Below are 24,595 nucleotides of genomic sequence, written 5' to 3'. Positions count from 1 at the left end.
CTGTAATCCAAATTGCAGCAGCAAACCAATACATTTGCAAAAGTCGAGGCCGTGTGAGAGTCAAGGATATTTCATTTCATGTGTATTCGTATACGTAGGAATATACACAGCAAAACTAAGTGACTCAAGCAATTATAATACGCAAGACTCGTACGAATAATACACGCCAGTAAGATATCGTGTAATTCGTATTTAGTATAACGAACCTACGAAATGTTGACTCGCACATCCTCAGTCACGAGCCTCGCGGATGTGGCTTCGAGATTTGCTCGTGGACGAAGAGGCACTCGTCGGGTGAGGCACCGCTTACCGGGTGAGGCACCGCTCACCGGGTGAGGCACCGCTCATCGGGTGAGGCACCGCTTAACGGGTGAGGCACCGCTCACCGGGTGAGGCACCGCTCAACGGATGAGACACCGCTCGCCGGGTGAGGCACCGCTCGTTGGGAGAGGCACCGCTCAACGGATGAGGCACCGCTCGCCGGGTGAGGCACCGCTCACCGGGTGAGGCACCGCTCACCGGGTGAGGCACGCTCACCGGGTGAGGCACCGCTCACAGGGTGAGGCACCGCTCACGGGGTGAGGCACCGCTCGCCGGGTGAGGCACCGCTCACGGGGTGAGGCACCGCTCACGGGGTGAGGCACCGCTCGCCGGGTGAGGCACCGCTCACGGGGTGAGGCACCGCTCGCCGGGTGAGGCACCGCTCACGGGGTGAGGCACCGCTCACGGGGTGAGGCACCGCTCGCCGGGTGAGGCACCGCTCACGGGGTGAGGCACCACTCACCGGGTGAGGCAACACTCGCCGGGTGAGGCACCGCTCACCGGGTGAGGCACCGCTCGTCGGGTGAGGCACCTCTTACATTTCCGTCGAGACCTGTTCAAGGATGAGGCACCGTTCGCCGGAAGAGGCCCTGGGCCTCTCACCGAAGCCTCCGAGTTTAGGCGATACGTCGAGCTCCTTGTACTCGGTGAGGACACCGGATGAGGCGCCGTTGAGGTGCTTGTGAGGCTGGAGGCACCCGCCGCTGCTGCCGCTCTCAGCCTCGTCCAGGCTCACGTGGCAGTCCACTTCTGCGCCGCTGCTGGCGACAAAACATAATAAATATTAATAAATAATTTTATAAATGGAATGGTAAAATGAAAAACAAAATAAAAAGTAAAAAATAATTTAAAAAATGGAATAGTAAAATGAAAAACACAACAGAAATAAATAAATAAATAAATGTAAAATGGAATTGTAAAATGAAAAACACAATAAAAATAAATTAATAAATAATTTTATAAATTGAATAGTAAATGAAAAACGCAATAAATATTAATAAATTATTTTATAAATGGAATTGTAAAATAAAAAAAACACGATAAAAATAAATAAATAATTTTAAAAACGGTATAATTGAATGAAAAACACAATAAAAATATAGAAATAATTTTATAAATGGAATTGTAAAATGAAAAAAAAAAATTAAATAAATAGGTAAAAGAATGGAATAATAAAATAAAAATAGTCAGATTGTATTTTCTGGTCTTTCGTTTCATTTTTGCTGTGATTAATTGAACAGCCAAAAATGCATAAAGAAAAATTGTATTGTTTCCAGGACGCACTTAGGACATGTGGCCTGAGTGGCCTCATCGCGTTGGCTCGCGTAGGTCACGTGAGCCTATGTGATATAATGTAGAATGACGTGGCATGAGATGCCTTGTTGACAGCTCATGGCAACATGCAACATGAAGCATGACCGTGTTGACAGCTCTAGGCAACATGCCACATGAAGCATGACCGTGTTGACAGCTCTAGGCAACATGCCACATGAAGCATGACTGTGTTGAGAGCTCAAGGCAACACATGATGACAATATTTTGAGTTGCCTTTAACATTTTGTTTAGGTAACATTTTGATTTACCATTTATGATACATCCAGGGCTTAAAAATATCAGATGCCGATTGAACAACATACCAATAAAAACTTGAATTAAAATAACGAACAAAAGAATGCACTAAAATCTTGATGCCATGATTCATGGCGTCAAGTAGTTGAATTAAAATGCATCCACTGAGCTGTTTTTTTTTCATTTTCGAATACTTGGCGGAAGTTTATTGGAAAATGTTTCAAACGGCATCTGATATTTTCAAGTCTTAGATGTATTATAAATGACAGTAAACCAAAATATTGCTTAAACAAAATGTTGTAGGTAACTCAAGATGTTGCCATCATGCAGTTGTTAAGAACTGTGTATGCTCTGCATGTGATAGGAAGTCATTTAAGTAAAGACATTTAAGTTGTTATATTATTTGACTGATAAAAGTCATTAAGAACAGTTGATACAGTTTGGTTTGATATTTAAAATTGATATTCCATGAATAATAAATATCACTTTATATCTAGTGCACCATTTCATTGTAAAAATATAGGATAAAAAAGGCAACGAATCCAGTATGAAAAACTTTTTCTTTGGCTCTCTAGATTCACTGCTCGTGCTTGGTAAGTTTTGTGCTGACCGTGAGAAGTCAGGTCACAGTTTATGCGAACTAACTTGCGTGGAAGGATCAACCTCAGAAGAGCCAATGTTTGTGCAACGTTGCATAAAAAGTTCTTCAGAGTAAAGAGGAAAATTAACCCTAGAAATAATTGATCAAAAGATGAGCTTGGGCAAAATTTCAGTAATTTGGTTTGTGATCTTTTTTTTCAATTAAATAAGTTGAGTACCGGTATACGTGGATTCCTTCAGTTTTTGCGAAAAAGGGGTTTGAAATGGAATTTTTTAACATATGATGGTCTTTTAATTCATATTCTTATGATAATTTTTGCAACAAATTCAATTGAGGTGAATACAAGGCACTTTCTTACTTGGTTTATTATGAATTATAAATTCATGATTGAGAATGCAGTTTTATACATCTAATTGATTCATACATCTATCATTTGCCATGAATTACCTCGAAAAATGTATCCTTTTTAATTCTGTAATTATTAAAGGATATCGTGATATTTGAATAAAAATATATCAATGTATAATGATATAAAATAATAACATAAGACTGGCTTACTTAGATTTTTTAGAAGAAAGTCTAGCAGTGCACGAAAAGCTTCCCGCCCGATCCTGCGTGTAGCAGCGCCTGCAGCAGCAGCAGCAGCAGCAGACCAAGCACGCAGTCACGGAGCACCCGCTCGTCTGTTCCGTGGACGAGTTAGCGGAACTTTTCCTCCGTCCGGCCGAGTGTGACGAGGGACAGTTCTCAGCGTATAGGTAGCGGGACGAGTGGTAGTGTGGTTTGTAGTGACCACAGCACGAACCATGCGCGGTTAGAATGCGGGTAAACGCGTCACGAAATTCTTTATTAAAGATGCTGTAGATGATGGGGTTAAAAGAGGAGTTCGAGTAGCCGCACCAGGTCAGGATCTGTAGGGAGGATTTAGGGAAATTTTAGGCAAAATATTGGGTAAATGCGGCGATTTTACGTAAAAATTGAGGAAAAACGATTATTTTAGGTTAATATTTGGTATTTGCGACAGTGTGGTAAATATGAAGGGACACTCTATGAACCAGAGTGGGTCGATGCATTTCTGGAATCAGAGCGGGTCGATGAGCCCACCTTGAACCAGAGTGGGTCGATGGACCACCTTGAACCAGAGTGGTTCGATGGACCCACCTTGAACCAGAGTGGGTCGATGGACCCACCTTGAACCAGAGTGGGTCAATGGACCCACCTTGAACCAGAGTGGGTCGATGCACTCCTTGCAGTACGCCGCGATGATGTTGACCACGAAGAAAGGTACCCAGCAGGTCAGGAAGGTACCCACGATGATGCCCACCGTCGTGGCCGCCTTTGACTCCGAGACGTGGTAGGGTGAGGCCAGCTTCTTAGGCCTCGTGGTGTCGCCCTCCAGAGACCCCAGCGTCACGGGCCTCACTTGCGCCTTATATTTTTTTTACAAAATTATTAGCAGTTAAAAAGAGGATTGAATGATAATAATATTCATGGTTTTATTTTCTGTAGAGATCAGACTAGAGATTAAAAAAAAATTAAGAAAGCCAATGGTTACAGGTCCTAACTTGCGCCTTGTTAAATTAAAAATGCATACAAAATTGACACCGAAGGAGCACCGAATTGTTAAAAAAATTGCCGGGAATCTTAAAAAAAGGACTGGAGGGTTACGGGTCGTAGTTGCGATGTTACCTTGCCGAAATTAAAAACTTATTTAAAATTCAGACCGAAAATAGGACCTAATTATAGTAATATTCATAGGTAAAATTTTCAAAAAAAATTGGACTGGAGACAAAAAATTTTCAGAGACTCAAGCGTCACGCGCCTTACTTGCGCCTTGTCGAAATTAAAATTTTCTTGACAATTAAGACCCCAAAAGTCGATAATTAGTAATTTTCATGTTTATATATTTTCAAAACATTTTTTGCAATATTTTCTATTTATATATTCCATGCCGTCCGTGAGCCAGGCGATTGAAATCTCTAGAAATGTATTTTGATGTATGGAGGAATTTAGAAATTAGGTAGTATTAACAATAATTAAAGTCAATAAATAATAATTGGAATTTTCATAATTAATTGTAACTAAATGAATTGCTCAATTTTCAAACTGTTTGCTTGCTGTAGCAGCGACGGCACTAAATGTATCGACAGGTATTGAAATAAATAGTCGGGCTTAAAAAAGTAAAGTAACTTTTAATCTCTATTTTCGACTTTAAAGGCATTAATTGCCAGAAAAAACACGGTTTTAGAATCAAGGTATTGAGTTCCATTAAAAATTATCAAAGAAGGGAAGGGCCGTGGCCGCTCTACGATCGAATTTCCATCAACTTGACTTCGCGTAGAGAATGAAGAAAATGATTTAATTTAATCTTCAAAGGGTGAAAAATGAGACGCATGATTAAGGCAATCCTGCCGCAGATTAACCTCGGATTTGTACACAATTTTACAAAGGTATTGATCTTCATTATGTCCAAGTAAAATGATGTCAGGAACGGAACGGATATTTTAATGAAGGGTATGACAATGAGGAAGATAAATATTAGGCACGTGTGAATAACACGAAAATGCTGGGATCACGATCAGAAACATTCATTGGTTATTCGGGAAGGGATATAGTGAATGAAATGTATGATTAGTGCCATAAAATTTCACCATATTTTTGTGATATAAAAGTAAAAGAATAGATGAAAAGAATTTATAGGAATATATGTAAATTATTTAGTAAAAGAATAAATGGAAATTATTTTAAACAAAGGAATAAATGTAAAATATAGACGGAAGAAAGTTAGTAAGCATATAAATTTATCTAAGATACAAAACGCTGAAGATTACGGTATATCACTGAGGCTTAATCTTGGGGCAAGCATCATCTCCATCCATAACCTCTAAAATCTAAGCACAAGAAAAACTTGCGAAGTTATTTTCGAGTTCCAGGTATCTACAAAACAATGAATGAAAACTAAAATTAATAACAAATGAATGCGAGAAGCTATACATTAACTGACGTATTGATAGTAATGAATTAGTATCAGCGATGAAGGTTTGGATTTTTGATTTGTCGCCGATTTTAATCAAAGTTTTTAAAGCTAGCCTGTCTTGAACCTGCAGATCATTGCTCCAAGTTTGTTATCTTAGCCACTCAAAGGCAGGAGATAATTTGAAAGGGAGTTCCAAAAAGGGATTCTACAGACCTTTTGACAAGAAAAGGTCTGGTTATAATTAAAGGAAAACATTTGTAAGATCTTTTACGTCAGTGAGGTGAATGCTTTTGTGTCACAACGCATTGCACATAGGCAGTGACCAACTGCTCCGTTTGCTTGTAAAATTCGAATGCACTTTTACTTCAAGGTTATTCAAATATTTTCGTGACTTTGAAGAATTTTTATTTTCATAAAGTATTTTTAAACGAGTTAGTATTTTTTTTTGTTGAACAAGATTTCTCTTTTTCAAAGGCCTTGAAAACATTTCCTCTTGAACGTTGCTTTTACATTTTGGAGAAGGTCTTTCAAATACGGCTCCTCTTTTTTTAAGAAATTTGGAATGCTATCCTAGAAGAGAACGAGCGCGAATTGCCTTTTTAATTGCGTCTGTCTACAAAAATTTCTGTTGGCAAAACTACCTTATTAAATTTTAAAATGTACGGAAAAAAAAGAAATTTTAAATTTTGTATCGGAACCTACAAATTTGCTACTATATTTTGAATTATAGGCCTTTTTTATCCACGGACTTGGCCGTTTTTAGGCCATCTTACTGCCCTTTTGAGTCGTGCGGCACTCATAGCGTTACAACAAGAAATTTAAAGCAACGTATATCACTTAACCTATTAAGATTGCAATATTTATATCTAAAACAATCGTTATATCCAATCTCATAAATGATGCTATTCATACGAAAATTCTTAATCCGATGAGGAATTTGATTTCATCCTGATTGGTTTGTGCATGGATTGCCGTGTTGATGCTTGAACGGATGGAACATAATTAGTTGAGTAAGTAATTAGTAATTAGTTTACTAAGTACTTAGTAAATAGTTTAGAAAGTAATAAATAAATAGTTTACTAAGTAATTAGTAATTAGTTTAGTAAATACTTAGTAATTTGGTTAGTAAGTAATTAGTAAATAGTTTACTAAGTTATTAGTAATTACTTTAGTAAGTTGTTAGTGATTTGTTTAGTAAGTAATTCGTTTTTTTGCGTGGTGGCCTGCACACGATATAACACTCAAATAAATGAGTGACACCTTTGCAAAACAGCGATGCAATTTTTGCCGATGTGTACGTGGGTCATTCTGATTCAGTTTGGCCCAAAAATTTAAATTTCTAAATTTAATTTTTAAAATGTTGGTTACAATTTAAGCAGTAAGATCTTGCTAAATCTTGCTAAATCTTGCTTATGCTCTAAATCAGTCTTATATCCGTTTTATGCTAATTTGGCTGAAATAAATTTTTTTAAATACTTGGACAATATATGACCCCACTTATTTTTTTTATATCGATAAATTTGAAATAATGATCAAATATTACGTGATTTAGAATAAAATAATGTTTCTGCCCATATCGTCTTTGATTATTTTTTTATATCGAATAATTTGACATAATGACCAAATTTGAAATGCTTTAGAATAAATTAATGTTTTCTGTCCAAATTAACTATTATTAAATTAATTAAGTTGAACATACTTTGATAGATCGGACGTGTTTCTTGGCGTAGTGGAAGAGGCGGGAGTATATGGCGATCATGACGCAGCAGGGCAGGAAGAAGCTGATGCACGACGACACCACGGCGTACTCGGGGCCCAGGTCCAGGCTGCACTGAGGGGTCATCTCACCGTCCTGCTCAATTTATACGCAAGTTATAGCATATTGTTTGTTTGCACTGTTAACTGCAGCAAATAAATGCAGTGAAATTCAAAAGGATAAAATAAAATATTTTAATCCAGGCGATGCCAAACTTGCTGGAGACGCAGCGGTAGAGGAGATTAGGGCGCGTCAGTGACGCCGGACTTAAATTTTTTCATATATATTAAATATTATGTAAGATATCAGTAACCAAGATCTCGCATACACGTATATTTTAAAAATATTCATTTGATAAATTAATAAATTTATTCAGAAGCGTGGATAGTCCGGCACGTAAGCTCGCAGAAATTAACACATCAGGTTAATACGGAAAATTTATAGGGGCTGAACGTGGTAAGATTTTAATTTTTTCGCAGCGAATGGCGAAAAAATTGATGTATAATGATTTATGAATACATAAGGTGCAGCAGTCACAGTCTGGCTCATGAATCTCATCACAACGATTCGGACAAACAAAGGGTCGCCTGCCGAAGACCACCACTGCCCTGGATTTAATGGACCATCATGATTCCTACCTTCCGGAACGTAGCCTTCAACATTTCAAGCCGTCCGTATCTAGGCCGTGGGTCGAACCAGCCCTCGGTCGAACGGCCGCTCGTCGACGGACGATAAATTTTGGAACAGAACTATGCTATCTGAAACCTAACCTTAGATGCGTTGAACGTAAAATTACGTAATTTAACGATGCCCGCAAGTCATATTCGATCCGCGGCCTGGTGGTGCACGGCAGGTTTTATGCAAGGCCGGAGGAGGACAAAGCCGAGTGGTTCACGGCTGATTGGTGGATGTCCGGAGAGATCCAAGGCGGTCGATTCAGGGCTTATTGGTGCACAAAATTGGTGGTGCACGGCTGCGCTACCCAAACAAACCTTATAAAGATTATTGTCGAGTCATCAATAAATCTAATTATTCAACACTGCAATTAATGAATAGGAATATTATTTATAACTATAAACAATCTAGAGTACCTGTAATTTTTACAGATTCAAATTGGACGTATCTTCATAATTCATCAAATGTACGAAAGAACCGAACAGCTGCGAAAAAAATTTTTACTTAGAAGATGCGACTGCATAAAACAACGAAGTGAAAAATCGCGTTTATTGCCCATTTTCTCATTTATGGAAAAAATGCACTATTGTGCTCGCCATGTCCGTATGTCTGTCCGTCTGTCCGTCCGTCCGTGACCTCAAGTTTTCGTCGACGAGAAAATGCGCTCTCTGTCACTCACTGCAGTGAGTGCTGAGTTTTTTTTTGTCAATTTTTTCATTTATGGAAAAAAAGGCGCTATTGTGCTCGTCATGTCCGTTCTTCCGTGACTTCGTGAGAAAATGCGCTCTCTGTCACTCACTGCAGTGAGTGCTGAGTTTTTTTTTGTCAATTTTTTCATTTATGGAAAAAAAGGCGCTATTGTGCTCGTCATGTCCGTTCTTCCGTGACTTCGTGAGAAAATGCGCTCTCTGTCACTCTCTGCAGTGAGTAGGTGCTCACTACTGATCTATTTTTGTAGATTAGAGTGAGAGACACAAAAGCGAGGAGCGACTGAACTTTTTACAATGTACAGTCGGCCATAAAATGGCGGCTACTGAAAGCTGTTAGGGAGCGGAAGGAAGCTTGACCGCCGCGTCCGCACTTTAGGGCCACGGCACGACCGTCTGGTGGATAAAAGAGGATAGGTGGACGGAGGGGGAGCGGAGGACGGAGGAAGTGTGGAGGACGAAGGAAGGGTGGATGGAGGAAGTTAGGATTCAGGTGGATGAAGGAAGGTGGATTCAGGTGGATGACGGGTGGATGGAGGAAGTTAGGATTCAGGTGGATGACGGGTGGATGGAGGAAGTTAGGATTCAGGTGGATGACGGGTGGATGGAGGAAGTTAGGATTCAGGTGGATGCTTGTCCTTGATGCAGCGGTGGATTTGAGATGAAAGGATGAACGTAAGTTTAATGAATGATGGGAGGATGGATGCTTGGATGAAAACGGTTGAACTAATTGCAGGTGGATGCGTGGATGGAAAAAAATTAGGTATATGCATGGACGGAAGATGGACGGAAGACAGACGGAGGATTAACGGATAGAAGGAAGACAGGCGGCTGCTCGATAGACAGAAGCAAGACAGATAATAGAGGATGCAAAGAAAAATGGATACGAAAGACACGCGCATGGACAGTAAATGTTCGAATAGTGAGTTTAATATTTATTAGAATTTCGTTCATGTTGCGCAATTCAACACAAAAATTCAAAATTCAACAACGGTGACCAAGTTTAATTGAAGATACATTTTCATTTTGAAATATCAACTTTACCACGCAATGCACACCTTAACTTAGGCTGGCAACTTTAACTCGTAATACAGACTTCATCTCAACTCAACTTCAACTTCCTGAAGTCAGTGTCTTCTCAATCTGCTAAGCTCAGTTGAGCGACGATAAATTTAGAAGATAAAGGTAACTTTGGCCAGCGCTCTGCATAATACCATGGCAACGCTCATGCCTCAGTGATTGTCAGTGTTATAGTTGGCCACCTGATCTACGCCGATAATTCTGCCATGGTTGTTAACAAGGTAAACATCTCAAGCCACTCAATCATGGGACACAAAACTGTTGTCAATCTAAAGCAGCATTAGGAAGATTGACCGTAGGAAGGTTCCTACTACTGGAAAACCGTTGATACGCTGTTGATAAATTATGGGCGGCATATCGGTGGCCAAAAAACAGTGGCATGGATGATATTTCATCTATTTAAACTCAATTATACATTAAATTCCTGACCTTCGGCTAAAGGGATACATTTACAGTTCAGATAGTGTGTATATGAATTAAGGATTAAGCTGGTTGTTATAATGGAATTATATTGAAAATTGGACTTACAAAAGAAATCGTATGGCTATGGTTCCTACCTACACTGTACTTATAGTTCAGAGAGCAGCAAAATAAATAACTGGATCAATTGCTTGATGCGAACACAAAATGCTTGACACCATTCATTAAACATTAATCAATCATTAAGAGTCGTAAAATATGTTTCATAACTAAAAAATAGCTACAAACTTGGGGTGTAAATTGAATAGTTTTTACTAAGAATGACGCAAAAAGTGATTATTATTTTAAAAAATGAAGGAAACTGAAAGCAAATCTCTAACATTTAACATAAGCTGTTGTAATTTAAGCAGTAATTCATTGTCTATATTTGAGCAGTAATTCCTTGTCGTAATTTAAGCAGTAACTAATTGAGTAATTGTCGTAATTTAACCAGTATTTAATTGTCATAATTTAAGCAGTATTTAATTGTCCTAATTTAAGCAGTAATTCATTGTAGTAATTTAAACAGTAACTAATTCTCGTAATATAAACAGTAATTAATTGTCGTAATTTAAACAGTAATTAATTGTCGTAATTTAAGCAGTAATTCATAGTCGTTATTTAAGCAGTAATTCATAGTCGTAATTCTGCGAAATTAGCACTTGAGGTTCGCAGAGTTTATGTCGATGAGGCCCGCGCTGCTGGACTAAAAAAAAGTCGTGGATTAGCTCCACCGGAGCTTACCTCGATAGCTCTTCTTTATGGCGTGAAACAGCCCGAGGTTATGGCATGAAACAGCCACACATTATGGCATGAAACATGGAATGTTACCGCGTGAAACAGCTGAGAATCCATTGCATGAGGAAAATATTAAGTAGATATAATTAATAAAATGAAAATAAAAATGATGATGGAATTTTCTTCTACGCAAACCTGTTGCACCGACGCTTGAGTGTCAGCTGACGCCATCAGCTGACAGATTGCCTCCAATCCATGAAATTATGCAAATTCTCATAACCGCCAATGTACTCTAAACCGTCACCTCGAAACACCAGGAAAATAATTCAATCCGTATTTTAATAAACACAGAACTAAATACAATATGGAAAATCATTTTAGATTATGCAGTAAAATGACAAAGTTAAGGCCATAATTAACAATTCTGTAATCACTATTATTTTCAATTCTATTAATAGAAAATATAGAAGCTTGAACACAATCCTGTAAGCTAAAAATGAAAATTATTTAATTACCTTTAATATCATGTTAATGGAGTAATTAGATAAGTTTCAAGAGTAAAGTAGCGGTCACCTGTTGACTAGAAGCGTTGGCGTGAATGACGTCATGGGAGCGATGTAGGCCGAGTTGTATGGGCAAGAAGGACACAAGTGCACTCAGTACCCAGATGATGGCTATAGCCAACACCACCGTGCGCTTGCTCATCCACCGACTGTACCCTAGTGGGTCCTGGGTACAATAGTATACATTGAATATTACATCGGTATTGATTTAATTATTTATGACCTTTTAATTTAATTATAAATAGACCTTAATATGACCGTGCGCTTGCTCACCCACCGACTGTACCCTAGTTGGTCCTGGGCACGATAGTATACATTGAATATTATATCGGTATTAATTTAATTATTTATGACCTTATTTATTATGAATCAATGACCTTATTTATAATGAATCAGTCAATCAATTTTGGCCTAATAATTTATGCCATTTTAGTTTATTAATAAATAGATCTTAATATGGCTGCATGCTTGCTCACCCGCCGACTGTACCCTACTGAATGCTCGGTCCAAAATTATACTATGATTTATATCGACATTTTTTCATTAAATCGTGATATTATATTGACATTACTGTACATTACTAATAATAGATAAACTGTACGAATTGCGCTCACTCATCCAGCGACTTTACTTCAGTTTCTTTTGCCTATTATATTATTTTTGAATATCATTCCGAAATAACTTTAACATATCAATATTCTCGCATTGGACGAGTATCGCATTGAAGATTCTTCAATATGCTGTGCGAGTAGTAAAATGGAATGAATTAATGAGAAGATCGTAACAGAAATATGAACTAAAATGCTTACAATTTTCTTGTGTTTTAAATATTTAAACATTATGCAGGAAGTGCGTCAAAAAGAGCGGAAATAACCAGTTTAAAGTAAAAAATTGTGTGTGACATCGCTTTCATATAACACTTCAGAGTTTGATTAATGTGCCTTAAAGTGTGTCACATCTAAGGTTGTAATCCGGTATTTATATAATGATAATATCTAAACTAATGCTGACTGATAAACTCTAACATTCAGCAGCACCATCTTTAAACTGTCAAATGATATTCAAATATCAAATGCAAATGAACTATACTACCGACCGTTGACTAGACGCTGTTTGTCAAGAATTAGTTTTAATCACAGTATCGTCAGAGCCGCAGGCAGAATTTCAAACAAAAGTCGTCGAAATAATTCTATTGTATCCAAGTGCTTGTCGAATACAGTAAGTGTTTACGTTGAGAATTACCATGTTCGAGAATAGATATTGTTTCTTATATTTTCAATTACTCTGTGATTGAACTCACTGGAATTCGATCTGCAGCTCAATCATGCAATGCAAAATTAGTGAAGAATACCGTGGTTTTTCTTAATTGAAAAATAAAGTAACGAATTTTGAACGGGTAAAATGAGGAGTGATCTCTTATTTGAAAATGCAAAGCGTCACCAATTTGTGAGATTTACACAACTTTTTTCTTACTGTTTTGCTATCTTCCATGACGCAGTATGAATCTTTCCATCAACATATTTACTGACTGCTAGGACTTCACAGAGAGATCGCTGGGATTTATTATATAGTTACAATGCTATTCCTACCAGAACTGGGAAGTATTGGAGCAGCATATATACTGACTACAAGGACTACACAGAGAGATCGCTGGGATTTATTATATCGTTACAATGCTATTCCTACCAGAACTGGGAAGTATTGGAGCAGCAAATTTACTGACTACAAGGACTTCACAGAGGGATCGCTGGGATTTATTATATAGTTACAATGCTATTCCTACCAGAACTGCGAAGTATTGGAGCAGCAAATTTACTGACTACAAGGACTTCACAGAGAGATCGCTGGGATTTATTATATAGTTACAATGCTATTCCTACCAGAACTGGGAAGTATTGGAGCAGCAAATTGTAATAACAATATAGACTGCAGTGTGAACACGAGCCTCCCTCGCGAGAGCTGTTGTCCGCGGCATCCCTTCCGGTTGCAGCATCAAGCGGTTAGCGAATATTGGGTTTAAAGCTAGCGTGTTTGTTCCGTCAGAATATCCTTTGTCTTTTTGGAATGTCCTTTGTTAGGAGAGGATATCCTTTGTTTTTATGGAATATCCACTTTGTTTTAACAAATTATCCTTTGTCTTTCCGTAATATCCTTTATTTGAACGGGATTTACTTTGTCTTTTAGTAATATCCTTCGTTTGAAGAGGATATCCTTTGTCTTTATGGAATATCCTTAGTTCGAACAGGATATAATTTATCGTACCAGATTATATTTTTCGTTTCAACAAACCGAATATTTTTTGTTTCAACAAAATATCTATAGGCGCTGAATTGAATATTTTTAGTCGGCTATGAATGTTTATATTTGATTTTATTTGAATATCTTCTACCTTGTGGGGATGTTTTTTTTTTCATTTCTGATAATCATTTCTTTTTTCAAGATAGCATTCGTATTAAGAGAAATATATTACCTTATCGGATAAATCATCTTAGTGCATTAAACATAATGTCCTTTGTTCATTATAGACATAGTCGGTCTCATCATGAAATATTAAAATAAATGATGATTTTATTGCCAATTCACTTCACATAAGAATACTGTTTTTCAAGTAACTTTAACCAATTTTAAATAATTTTGAATTAAAATATAAGATTTCATTTTTTTACAATACATCTTTATTTCAATATCCTCTTGTGTGTTTACAATACATCTTTATTTCAATATCCTCTTGTGTGCATGTTGGGCATCAGAAACAAGGAAGAGGCCCTTTGATGTGATATTAAAACTGATATTGGCAAGACTTGCAGCTCATAAGCTACGCGTCAATTGCAGCTTGACGTGAACAGACAAAAAAAACCAAGGCTAAAAATACAGGCGGTCAATCAGACAACTACTCCCTTAATAGAATTTTCAATATTGTTAGAATATTTGAAAAAAGGTAAAGACAAGCGCAAATTGAGAGCACAGACTCACTTTGATGTGAATGTATCTGTCGAGACTGATGGCGCAGAGATTGAAAATGGACGCTGTTGAACACATGACATCAAAAGCGATCCAGATATCGCAGTAGCTGTCACCGAACGGCCAACGATCCAGCAGATCGTTGACCAGAGCAAATGTCATCACCAGACATGCCACGAAGAGATCGGCGATCGCCAACGAAACCACGAAAAGATTTCCAATTTTTCGTAGGTTTCGGTCGGTGTATACGGCCAGGCAGATGAGCACGTTACCGAACACTGACAGGAAGATGATGGACGAGAGCACGAGCCCTGCAAGCAAATAATGGCGGACTCGTTAGTTTGTTTGCTCTGTTAATTGACCGGGAAATGAATGGTCTAACCTTTTAGGTCAAGCTTATAGGATTTGTGAACAGTAAAAGACACTTAAAATGTTTTCGGAAATGTTAGAGTTGAAAAATGAAACGAACTTGGGTGTTTTTGGATGCTGTAAAAGATGAAAAATAGATTAAAGTGGTTTGTAATATGGAAAATTTGATAAGGGATTGTTAGGAGTGTAATTATGAAGAATTGATGGAGATGATGAAATGAAGGGCAAAAATATGATAAAGAAAGAAACAATACGGATCTAGTGGAGCTAGAAAGAAAACACTATTGGCACAGAAGTTGCGCGGTGTTCACTAATTAAAAAAAATAATGGAAAGAAATTAATGGCCGAATAAAATGATTTGATTTCTTCAGATTCCATGCAAATGAAAAATTTGTGCAGAAATGAAAAATGTAATGTAGTATATCGATGGAATAAATGTAGTATATCGATGGAATTTAAAATGTAGAGCGGAACTCCTGAGCATTTTATAATAAAATAAAATTAATTTAAAATAAATATCGTCACCGGATAATGTAAACATTATATAAAATTAGAGAAGAAAAACATCTGGAATTCATGCACGTTGTTGCCTGCTTATATCATGAAGAAAGCAAACATGAAACCTTTATCGCTGATGAAATTTCCAACTACTACGTAAATCCATTTAATTTTTGTGACATCGAAACCTCCATTTTGTTCGCATTTCAGAAAAAAATACCGCAAAAAAATGAAATATAAAAATAAAATACATTTTAGCATCACGGCTCACGCTTCGCTCGTCATATTTGCTGCAGAAAGTGTCAGGTCTGTGAGAGCTTTGCACCGCGGCTTACGCGAGGCTTTGACGCGCACTAAAAAAATTTTTGTCGTGGTTTACGGTCCATTTTGACATGCTTGTAAACTCACGATGAATCGTAAATGAGGCTAACGCAAGGAATCTTTTCTTTACACGGATATTGTAGCAGTATTTATAGAATATTGTGTATTAGACAAGAAATGTACATTGGAAATATCCTGTACTGGATCTCTTAACGTTATATCCTGGATCTCAGACAACTTTGTGAAAGTTTTTACCGCTCAAATTCGAAGTACGGTATTTATCTTCACAGTTATATCTCAGGTAGGCGAGAAAATCATGGGAAAGAGAAATTAGTGAGAAAATTGTGACGCTGAACTGAAATAAGCGCTTCTATATCTCTGCCAACCTGCAACAACCGAAAAGCTACGAATAATTTGTCCTTGTGTTGCGATGTAATAGCCGTGTGAGTTTAACTGACTTTTTATTGAAGGTAAATAATTGTCCTATGAGTTTAACTGACTCTCTATTGAAGGGAAATTATTCTATGAGTTTAACTGACTCTTTACTGAAGGTAAATTGTACTATGAGTCTATCTGATTCTTTATTGAAGGTAAATTGTCCTATGAGTTTAACTGACTCTTTATTGAAGGTAAATTGTCCTATGAGTTTTACTGACTCTTCATTGAAGGTAAATTGTCCTATGAGTTTAACTGACTTCACTGAAAGGAACGAGCGCTGTGCTGGCAAGGCAAATGAAGGCAACGCGATTGCATTCAGCAGTGGACCAGACTTCATTGCTTGTGCTGCAATTGACAAGCAGAGAGGATGAGAGTACAGTGAGCAGTGAGCGCAATTAGTGTGTAATGGATACAGTGAGCATTGAGCGTAATTACAGGCGTAGTGGATGCTGTGAGCAAGAATGCAATAACTGGCGTATGAGATACAGTGAATCACCTACTATATAGTGCATATGATACAATGAGCAATGAGGCAATTACAAGGGCAAAATTTACAGTGAGCTGTGATACAATTGCGAGTGCAAATGATACAGTGAGCCGTGATGTAATTACCAATCCAGTGAGCAGCGATGAAATTATTAGCTTAACGGGTACAGTAAGCAGACATGCAATTACTGGTGTGTGAGATACAGTGAGCAGTGAAGCGATTAGTTGCATTAAATATAAGATAGCCACTGATGCAATTACAAGCATTAAAGATACAGTGAGCAGTGATGCTATTAGTTGCATATAATATACGATGAGCACTTATACGATTACAAGCATCAAATATATAGTGAGCAGTGATGCTATTGCTGACCAGCGGGAGCGAGTAAGTTTATCGTAAAATTGGGCGCAAGAGAGAGTCATAAAATTGATGACATCACACGAGAAGAAAAGTAATGTAATGTCATACGAGAGGTTATCAAAGATTATGATGACAAGACGAGAAGGTTGATGCGATTAACCTTATGGTGAAAAAAGTATTGTGGCCCAGTGATGCGAATGCAATGACCTGATGCGTAAAGAAAGGCGATAATTGAAAATGTTCGACACTTTGGACATGAGCTCCCGGTGTCTGTTTTGCTACAAAAATTGGCCGCTCCGAAACGAAATGTAGTGACTTTGTCATCAATAAGAAAACCTACACGTCGAGGTCAGGGTTAGGCAGCGTTGTTACATGGACCATTTTGTCTTTTTAAAACATTATTTTCAAAGGTTTAGGAGCCGAATAGACAACTTTGGCCGAATTGTTGGGAATTGAGTTCTCGGTGACAGCGCCGTGATCAGGAATGTGTTTTTAGCCGCACAAATATCCGTGGGATTTTAGGAAAATTTGTTCTGCCACATTTTCCGGGTGAAAAATTGGGTAATAATAGACTTTTAGAATTGTACTGTTGCTGGCCAAGTTTGAATTATGTTATCTGTCGGAGGGTTGCGACAAAATTTATGAAATCCAATTACTAATATTAGAAGGAAAATTAGGAAGAACATATAACTGGAGTTATTAGGTCATAAGCCACATTTTTGCTCTCTTTGTTGATATAATTGATTTGTTAAATTTGTGCTTTTACCAAGCAAGAATATTAAAAAACAGCGTAGCGTTCTTCAAAGCTTTTGTATCGTTCCAATTAAAATTGAATTATTTAATCCTTGGGAAAAGAAACCTTTGTTGCTCTTTCAAAGTTATCAAAGTTTTTAATTTCAATGATCATGCCAAAAATTGTTGAAAATAGCAATGATTTCGGCAATAAATTAGTATTTCTTACGTGCCAATTGTTGCAAGAATTAAGGAATTTTCTAAAAAGCTCGTGTGATAATTAGTAGCAAAATTCATTCTGCCGCAAAAATTGTAAATTCATAATTTTAGTTGAATATAACCTTCAAAAGATCTAATCTTACTTCACTTTGGTGCAACGTAACGAACGCGATTTTCGAGTTTGCTTCTAACCTGACCCTCTGAATTTTTCACTATTTATCAATATATGTTCGATTTTAGTAAAAATTTGATATATGATAAAATATGATATTTGCAAAGATTTATATTTCAATGCTAAAAATTTTTGCCTCTCGCTGCTCTGGCGCAGCAAAACAATTTGATCCATTTACAATTTTTCAGACCATTTCGACCACAATTTCTGTCTATGGGGAATGGGGTGACATTTCTGGTTAATAATTTAAGTGAAAAATTGTAAGAGCCTCACCTTAAATTGCGCATGTTCATTTCCATCTCACAACTCAAGCGTATAAACTGAACACAAACACACACTGAACACTGTAATTGTTCACGTAACAGACACACACTGAACACACGTGTACTGTACGCAGTGCGAACTGAACGCAAAGAACAAACTTGACAGAAGCGCAGACTTGAAAAAATGTACTCAAGCTCAAACACTAACATAAACACTAACACTAAACACTACTCAAGCACTAACATAACTTCAAGCACTAACATAAACGAAGTACAAAGTGAACACAAATACAAAATGAGCGCGCGAGCAAACAGAGCACAAAGTACAAAGTAAACCCAAATAAAAAATGAACACCAGCAAAAAATGAACAGAAGTACAGACTAAACACAGGCGGAGACTGCAGCACTATAAGTGGTTTCCTGTGTTTTTTGTTGTACAAACTTGATGCCATTTTTAATAACAAATTCTCTGGCTCATCATCAGCGGCTAACTGACGAGGATAATGTAGCTTTATTTTTAAACTGAAAGGCTTATTTAAAAAGAAAGAATGAATTTCTAAATAGAATGCGCGTATTTTGAGGGGCTTGTTGACTTAGCAAATGGGAGCTTCTTAATTTTTTTTGTTTCGATCTTCTACGCAATGACTCACTCTCACTCTTATTCAAAGGCATTAAAAAAGATAATTTATTATCAATTGATTTGGTGAAGTAAAGAAAATTCCATTCATTCATATACCCTTTGTATGAATGAATGTATGTATTGTTTCTTCATGTACACGCATCATATTAGTTTCCTACTTTGGAAGGCCCGATTATTCAAGAAAATTTGATAATTTTTCAATTTTTATACACGAATTCTAAATTTTTGTTATATCTCGAATATTAATAACAATAGAATTCTGCGAACGGGTGATATCGTTGCAATGCAAGCTGTTATCAGTTTGAAATTCTTGTATAAGATTTTTTGGGGAGAGACGTATCAATAGCGTTGTAATTAAAATAATTGTCTGAAAATTAAAATGGCTTTCGGTACCACAGCAGCCAAAGATTTTTCTTATTCGTCCTTCCGAATATTTTTTTGTACGTCAGCTGCCTTACATTAGATTTCATAGCTGAAAAACAGATAAAAATCATACAATTTTCATGTGTGTGTGCAACAAACGGCCGACGATCAGCCGGCGCTGATGCGGTTCTAAACGGCGGTGCAGACAAACAGTTCTGAGAAAGATGTCTGAAACTCAAGCCGGCGAAAGAACTTCACGACAATCTGGTGATTTTTTTCGCAACTTTGGGTAAAGTGGGAACATATGCGGACAAATTTTTAGATGACCTGCTTAGCCAAGTCGTATTTCCGCGCATGTTCAAAAATACAAAAAAAAAGAATTGTTGAGGAATTTCAGAAAGAATTATGGAAAAGTAAAATTGATTTTTTATGGATGTGTGAAATGTTGAACAATTTTTTTAACTTTGGGAAAGAGAGCCAACCATACAAATAAATTCTTCAACAAATGCATAATCACGAAAAATAGCATTTTCCTTGTGTAAAATAAGACTAGAAATTTTTTCTATTGGAATCGCATAAAATAATTTATGGCACTTGAGGTAACTACGGGATTTACTGGTAATCCTGTCGTGCATCATACAAAGACAGAAGGATTTTTTTAGAATATCATAAAGACACAAAACAAATCTACGCGAAAGACAATCTTATTATTGGTGCGGAAATTTGATGGGATTCAAAAGTAAATTCTTAGCTATGACACAAAAAAAAAGTTCCTTGCGCTGAAAAATTTCCATTAAAAACTTGAGTAACTCGGTGACTCATTTAAAGTTGAGGTAAATATCTTGTAAAAAATAATTTTTTGTCTAGTACAGTAACAATTTGTTAGTTTATTTGAGAAACGAGATAACTTGTAATTTGCTTTCAGAATTTCAACCATTTAACAGCAGAAAATATGACGGACAGCGCGTTCTTGTCAAGAATAAAGGACTCGGTGGAAGAGGTAAATTGAAATCCCTTTCGGCCTCCTCTCCTTATTCGCTCTCGGCCATCAAGGAAACACAGTAACTTTTGCCCACGAAGTCCCAGGGATCGTGATCATGTCAACCAATTAGACCACAAATAAGTTCGACAACGATCGGCCATCTCGGTTTGAATCTGAGAGTGGCTGAAGCGGACGTGTCCCCAGACTCTGTCTTTCAAGTTTTTTCTTGCTATTACTCACGTAGCTTGCTTGACGCCAACTACGTCGATGGAAGTGAGGACTAAATTGTGAGTATTCTTTTTGGTGTTCGCTGTATTCAGCTTGAGCTGACTGTAGACGTGCATCACTGTTGTATGACCCAATGAATCTGGCTTCTATTCGTTTGCTTACTTGGCGAAGCGACTGCTCGGCCTGCGGTCAGCTGCTGCAGCCTTTCTTCCATCCGTCTTTGAGAGAGTAGATTTACTCATCAGCCGTCCTCCACGCCCTGCATGTCTTTTCGTGGATGCCGTGCGGGCCGATATAGGCGTCCTGCTGCCACCTATCGAGCAGTGCACGACAACGGTGTGTTCGTCATCACGAGCAATGGGCCGTAGCTACGGCGACAATCAATTGCACTGAACTCTACGTTTGCGAATGCTTCTGCTGAGCATCGGCCTGTGCTGACGCACAGGCCTCAAAACCTGCTTACCGCACCGTCCGTGTTGATTCCCACTGTATGTATCCGTGTCGCCGGTTAACGTTCGGCTGCCTCCACATCAGTTCGCTGATTAACAAGGTTGATGAGTTTCTTCACATTTGTCGCTCGCGCCCACTAGATGTCGTCTTCCTGGCCAAGACTTGGCTCGACGCTGACTCAGTTTGCATCGCGCGTCTTCGCGCCGAAGGACTCAAGGTACTCGAGCGCGCGCGGCTCCGCACTCAATCCTACACCCTGGCTACGAATTACGATGGAGTAGCTGCCATGCCTGCAGGACCGTGCACCGCACGCACCATTTTTGACATCGGCGTCCGGTCTACCACTTTTGAGCTGCAATGTGCTAGTGTCACCTGCGCCTCGTTTGCAGGCATTGCAGTCACCGTCAATCGTCTCGGATCGGTTGGTGTGGAGTGCGAGATTTTCGTCGAATTGAGCGATATCATCACCAGACTTGTGACTTTCCCCGATCATGTCCTTATCACCGGCGATGTCAACGTTCGACTGGATCGCGTTGATGACCCATCGGTGCGTCAGCTGAACGACCTTCTGGCCACCTTCGGCATGGTTTGCCACGTGACCTGGCCCACGCACAACATGGGCGGACTGCTGGACGTTGTCACCACGCGTGCTTACCTTCAAAGTCTGCAAGTCGACATCATCGAGATCGCCATTCCCGACCATCGACTACTTCGGCGGACGGTGGCATTTTTGCGCCAGGTGCCACCGTACAAGACCGTTACTTGTCGTCCTTTGGCGCGGTCTCGACGGCGATGTGTTTTGCGAAAAACTGCAGTCGTCCCGACTATGTCGGTCTAACTCATGGCTTGCACAATCAGTCAACGATCTGGCCCAACTCCACAATACCGAGTAGACTTGTGCACACGATGACCTGATTCTTGCACGCATTGTTCGGGTACTTCACCGAGTCTCCGACCCATGATTTGACGATGAAAGTCGGGTCTCAAAGCAGGAGGTTCGACTGCTCCAGCGGGCTGTCTGCCGGGCAAACAGATGCGGCAAACCTGCTGGTGCAGCTGCTGTGGCTTCCACCTGGCGAGATGCGCGGCGCAATAAGTCGCACTTCTTCGGTCCGACAGAGAGTCATTTTTGCGCCAGAGAGTTGACGCGCAGCGTAGCGACCCTCGAGCGCTGTGGCGTTTGATGGATAAACTTACGAGAAGAAGTAATACAGATGGTTAGGTTGACGTAAGCGTGGAGGAATTCCATGCTGTTTTTAAAAACAAATTTTCTGCTGTGCGAGCGTCATCTACCGATGCTCTGTCGGTAACATTTGCGCCGTGCTTATTCGAATGCGTACTCCAAGAATTCACTTGCGTCACAGCTATAGTGACATCGCTATAGTGCGCGCGCTGCCTACCAAGCAGCGTGCCAGCGATCATCTGCCCACGTTGTTACTTAAGGGGAATGTTGTAACCCTAGCACTTTTTTGTCAAAAATTTCCACCGCTGCCTCATTGACGGTTTTGTTCTAGTGAACTTCAAGATAGCTTACATTACGCTTTGAAAAACCAAACCTTGACGCTTCTGATCCCCAATCATAGCAACCCATTTCCAACCTGTCGATTTTGTCGAAACTCCTGGAACGCGTTGTGTCCTGAAAACTGTACAACCTTGTTCAGCAGTCCGGTCTGCATACCGTCATATCCACTCGACGGAAACCGCTCTGCCGAAGTTGTTATCAGATATTCTGCAAGCAGTTTACTGCGGTGACATAGTGCCCCTGGCTTTACTCGACCTTTCGGCCGCGTTTGACACGGTCGACCAAGCCTCTTTATCGCGTTGACTTGACGTATCACTCGACCTGCGCGGCACAGAGCTGCGGTGGTTCGAGTCTTATCTTAGCAATAGATTCCAATGCGTTAGACGCGGGAACCCTTCTTTCACGCCATCGTTGGTTACTTACGGCGCACCACAGGGATCAGTCCTCGACCCGATCCTCTTTCTGTTATATACTGTCGATGTAGTGCACATAGTTGATTCACATAGTTTGAATTCGCAGATGTTCGCCGACGACTCCCAAATTTATGGCTACTGTGCACCGGCTGACGCCGCAGCGTTACAGGTCGGCATGGACGCCGTCGCAGACTGGATGCGCTCCGATCTGCCTTCTAGAAGACGATTGCGTTCGTCATCAACAGCGGACCTCTTCCTTCCATCTACTCGTCTATCTACCTTCGTCGACAGAGCGTTCCTGGTCACCGCCGCCAGAACCTGGAACAGTCTGCCGGCTTCCGTAACTTCGGCTCCTTCTTTGCCGGTGTTTCGTCGACGCCTGAAGACTGAAATTTTCCACAGAGCCAATGCATCTCGTGCTTAGTCATTTTTATCCGTTCTCATCGTTTCTCATCGAGAAGTAGGGAATTTCAGGGTAAAAATTTGTATAAGGGGGAGAAGTAATTTTTAAAGCATCTTTTTATAATTGCATTAGAATTAGTGTCAAATATGAGTAGATGTAAAAAGGACTTAATGAAAGAAAAGGACGGATAAAAAAATCTGAAAAAATCCTCATAAGATGATATGAATAATTTAGAAGACGGCTAAAAAATGACATATACTGTGATGTGAAAAGTTTGACTATGAGGCCAAAGCGAGGCGCAATAGGATGATCGTGGTAAGTTATTCGAATTTAAGGGTGAGCTTGAGTAAGATGGTAAGCATAAAGAGAGAAAATATTTCGTGCGAAAATTTATTTACCTTGCAAATTGAGGGATACACTACTTTAAATATCAAACTTCAATTCTCTTGGCTCATGATGTAATTTATACATATTGTATTTTATAAATTATGCACAGATTATAACATGGCGTTCTTAACTCCTAATCGTAAAAAAATATAACTCAGTACTCACTGCAGGAAGTGACAGAGAGCGCATTTTCTCGTCGACGAAAACGTGAAGTCACTGACGGACAGACAGACTGACAGACGGACAGACAGACGGACGGACATGGCAAGCACAATAGTGCATTTTTTCCATAAATGAGAAAATGCGCTAAAAACTATATTTCATATACACCAAATTTCTCACCGATGATGGCTTTGGCGACACTATCGGAGATGTCTGGTGTGGGTGATGTGGTCAGGAATGAGGCGGTGGTGGTGAGGAGGGGTGGAGTCACCACCATTTCCACCTGCAGTGTCACCACTCAGCCGCACACGCACGTATTTCTTCACCACCAAACTCCAACACACATTGTCTTCGCTTCCAATTTTTGAATGACGCTTATTTTTATCGTTTTTTTCATATCTGCTATTTTTCATCACCAATAAATAGCTGTTATATTTATTCTCTTTACGTTCTATGGTTTATGATTTTCAAAATTTAAATATTTGTTTACATTTTTTAATAAGTAAGTGATCGTTAGGAACGTTTCATAATTGTAAGAAAAATTTTAATTACGAATATCTATTTTTCGAGCGAACAAATTATTTGTAATAGTTAAAGAATTCAAACCTTTTGCTAATTGAATACAAATGCAAAATCTTAAATGCCACATATTTATTAGATGCTGGGTTTAATTTGATCTTATTTTATTTTACATTTAACATCACTCTAATGTTGAATGTCTGGCACGATTTATTGATGGTTTGGAAATGATGGTCGACGTTGTGACGATATTTTTTAAA

At 38.9% G+C, this 24,595-nt stretch overlaps 1 protein-coding gene across 1 annotated transcript; it reads right to left on the bottom strand.

Annotated features, from left to right (window-relative positions):
* Positions 1 to 845: 845 nt before the first annotated feature.
* Positions 846 to 24,363, bottom strand: LOC108669157 (dopamine receptor 1). The gene is made up of 7 exons (XM_047882132.1): positions 23,997 to 24,363; positions 14,420 to 14,718; positions 11,457 to 11,612; positions 7,168 to 7,320; positions 3,711 to 3,920; positions 3,050 to 3,402; positions 846 to 1,082 (listed from the first exon to the last, which is right to left on the bottom strand). The coding sequence occupies exons 1-7, from the start codon at positions 24,091 to 24,093 to the stop codon at positions 857 to 859; spliced, it is 1,494 nt and encodes a 497-aa protein (XP_047738088.1). The 5' UTR covers positions 24,094 to 24,363; the 3' UTR covers positions 846 to 856.
* Positions 24,364 to 24,595: the final 232 nt, after the last annotated feature.

This window comes from Hyalella azteca, unplaced genomic scaffold, assembly GCF_000764305.2.
Source record: "Hyalella azteca isolate HAZT.00-mixed unplaced genomic scaffold, Hazt_2.0.2 contig9713, whole genome shotgun sequence".
In the NCBI taxonomy this organism is placed as follows: Eukaryota; Metazoa; Arthropoda; class Malacostraca; order Amphipoda; family Hyalellidae; genus Hyalella; species Hyalella azteca.
Note: the sequence above shows the minus strand (reverse complement) of the source record. Positions and strands in the feature narration are given on the sequence as shown.

Coding starts and splice junctions, on each gene's coding strand:
- LOC108669157 (XM_047882132.1), bottom strand. CDS start 24,093: ATGGTGGTGACTCCACCCCTCCTCACCACCACCGCCTCATTCCTGACC. Junction 14,719..23,996: donor TGTCGCCAAAGCCATCATCG/GTGAGAAATTTG, acceptor ATTTGCTTGCAG/GGCTCGTGCTCTCGTCCATC. Junction 1,083..3,049: donor CTTTCTTCTAAAAAATCTAA/GTAAGCCAGTCT, acceptor TTTTGTCGCCAG/CAGCGGCGCAGAAGTGGACT.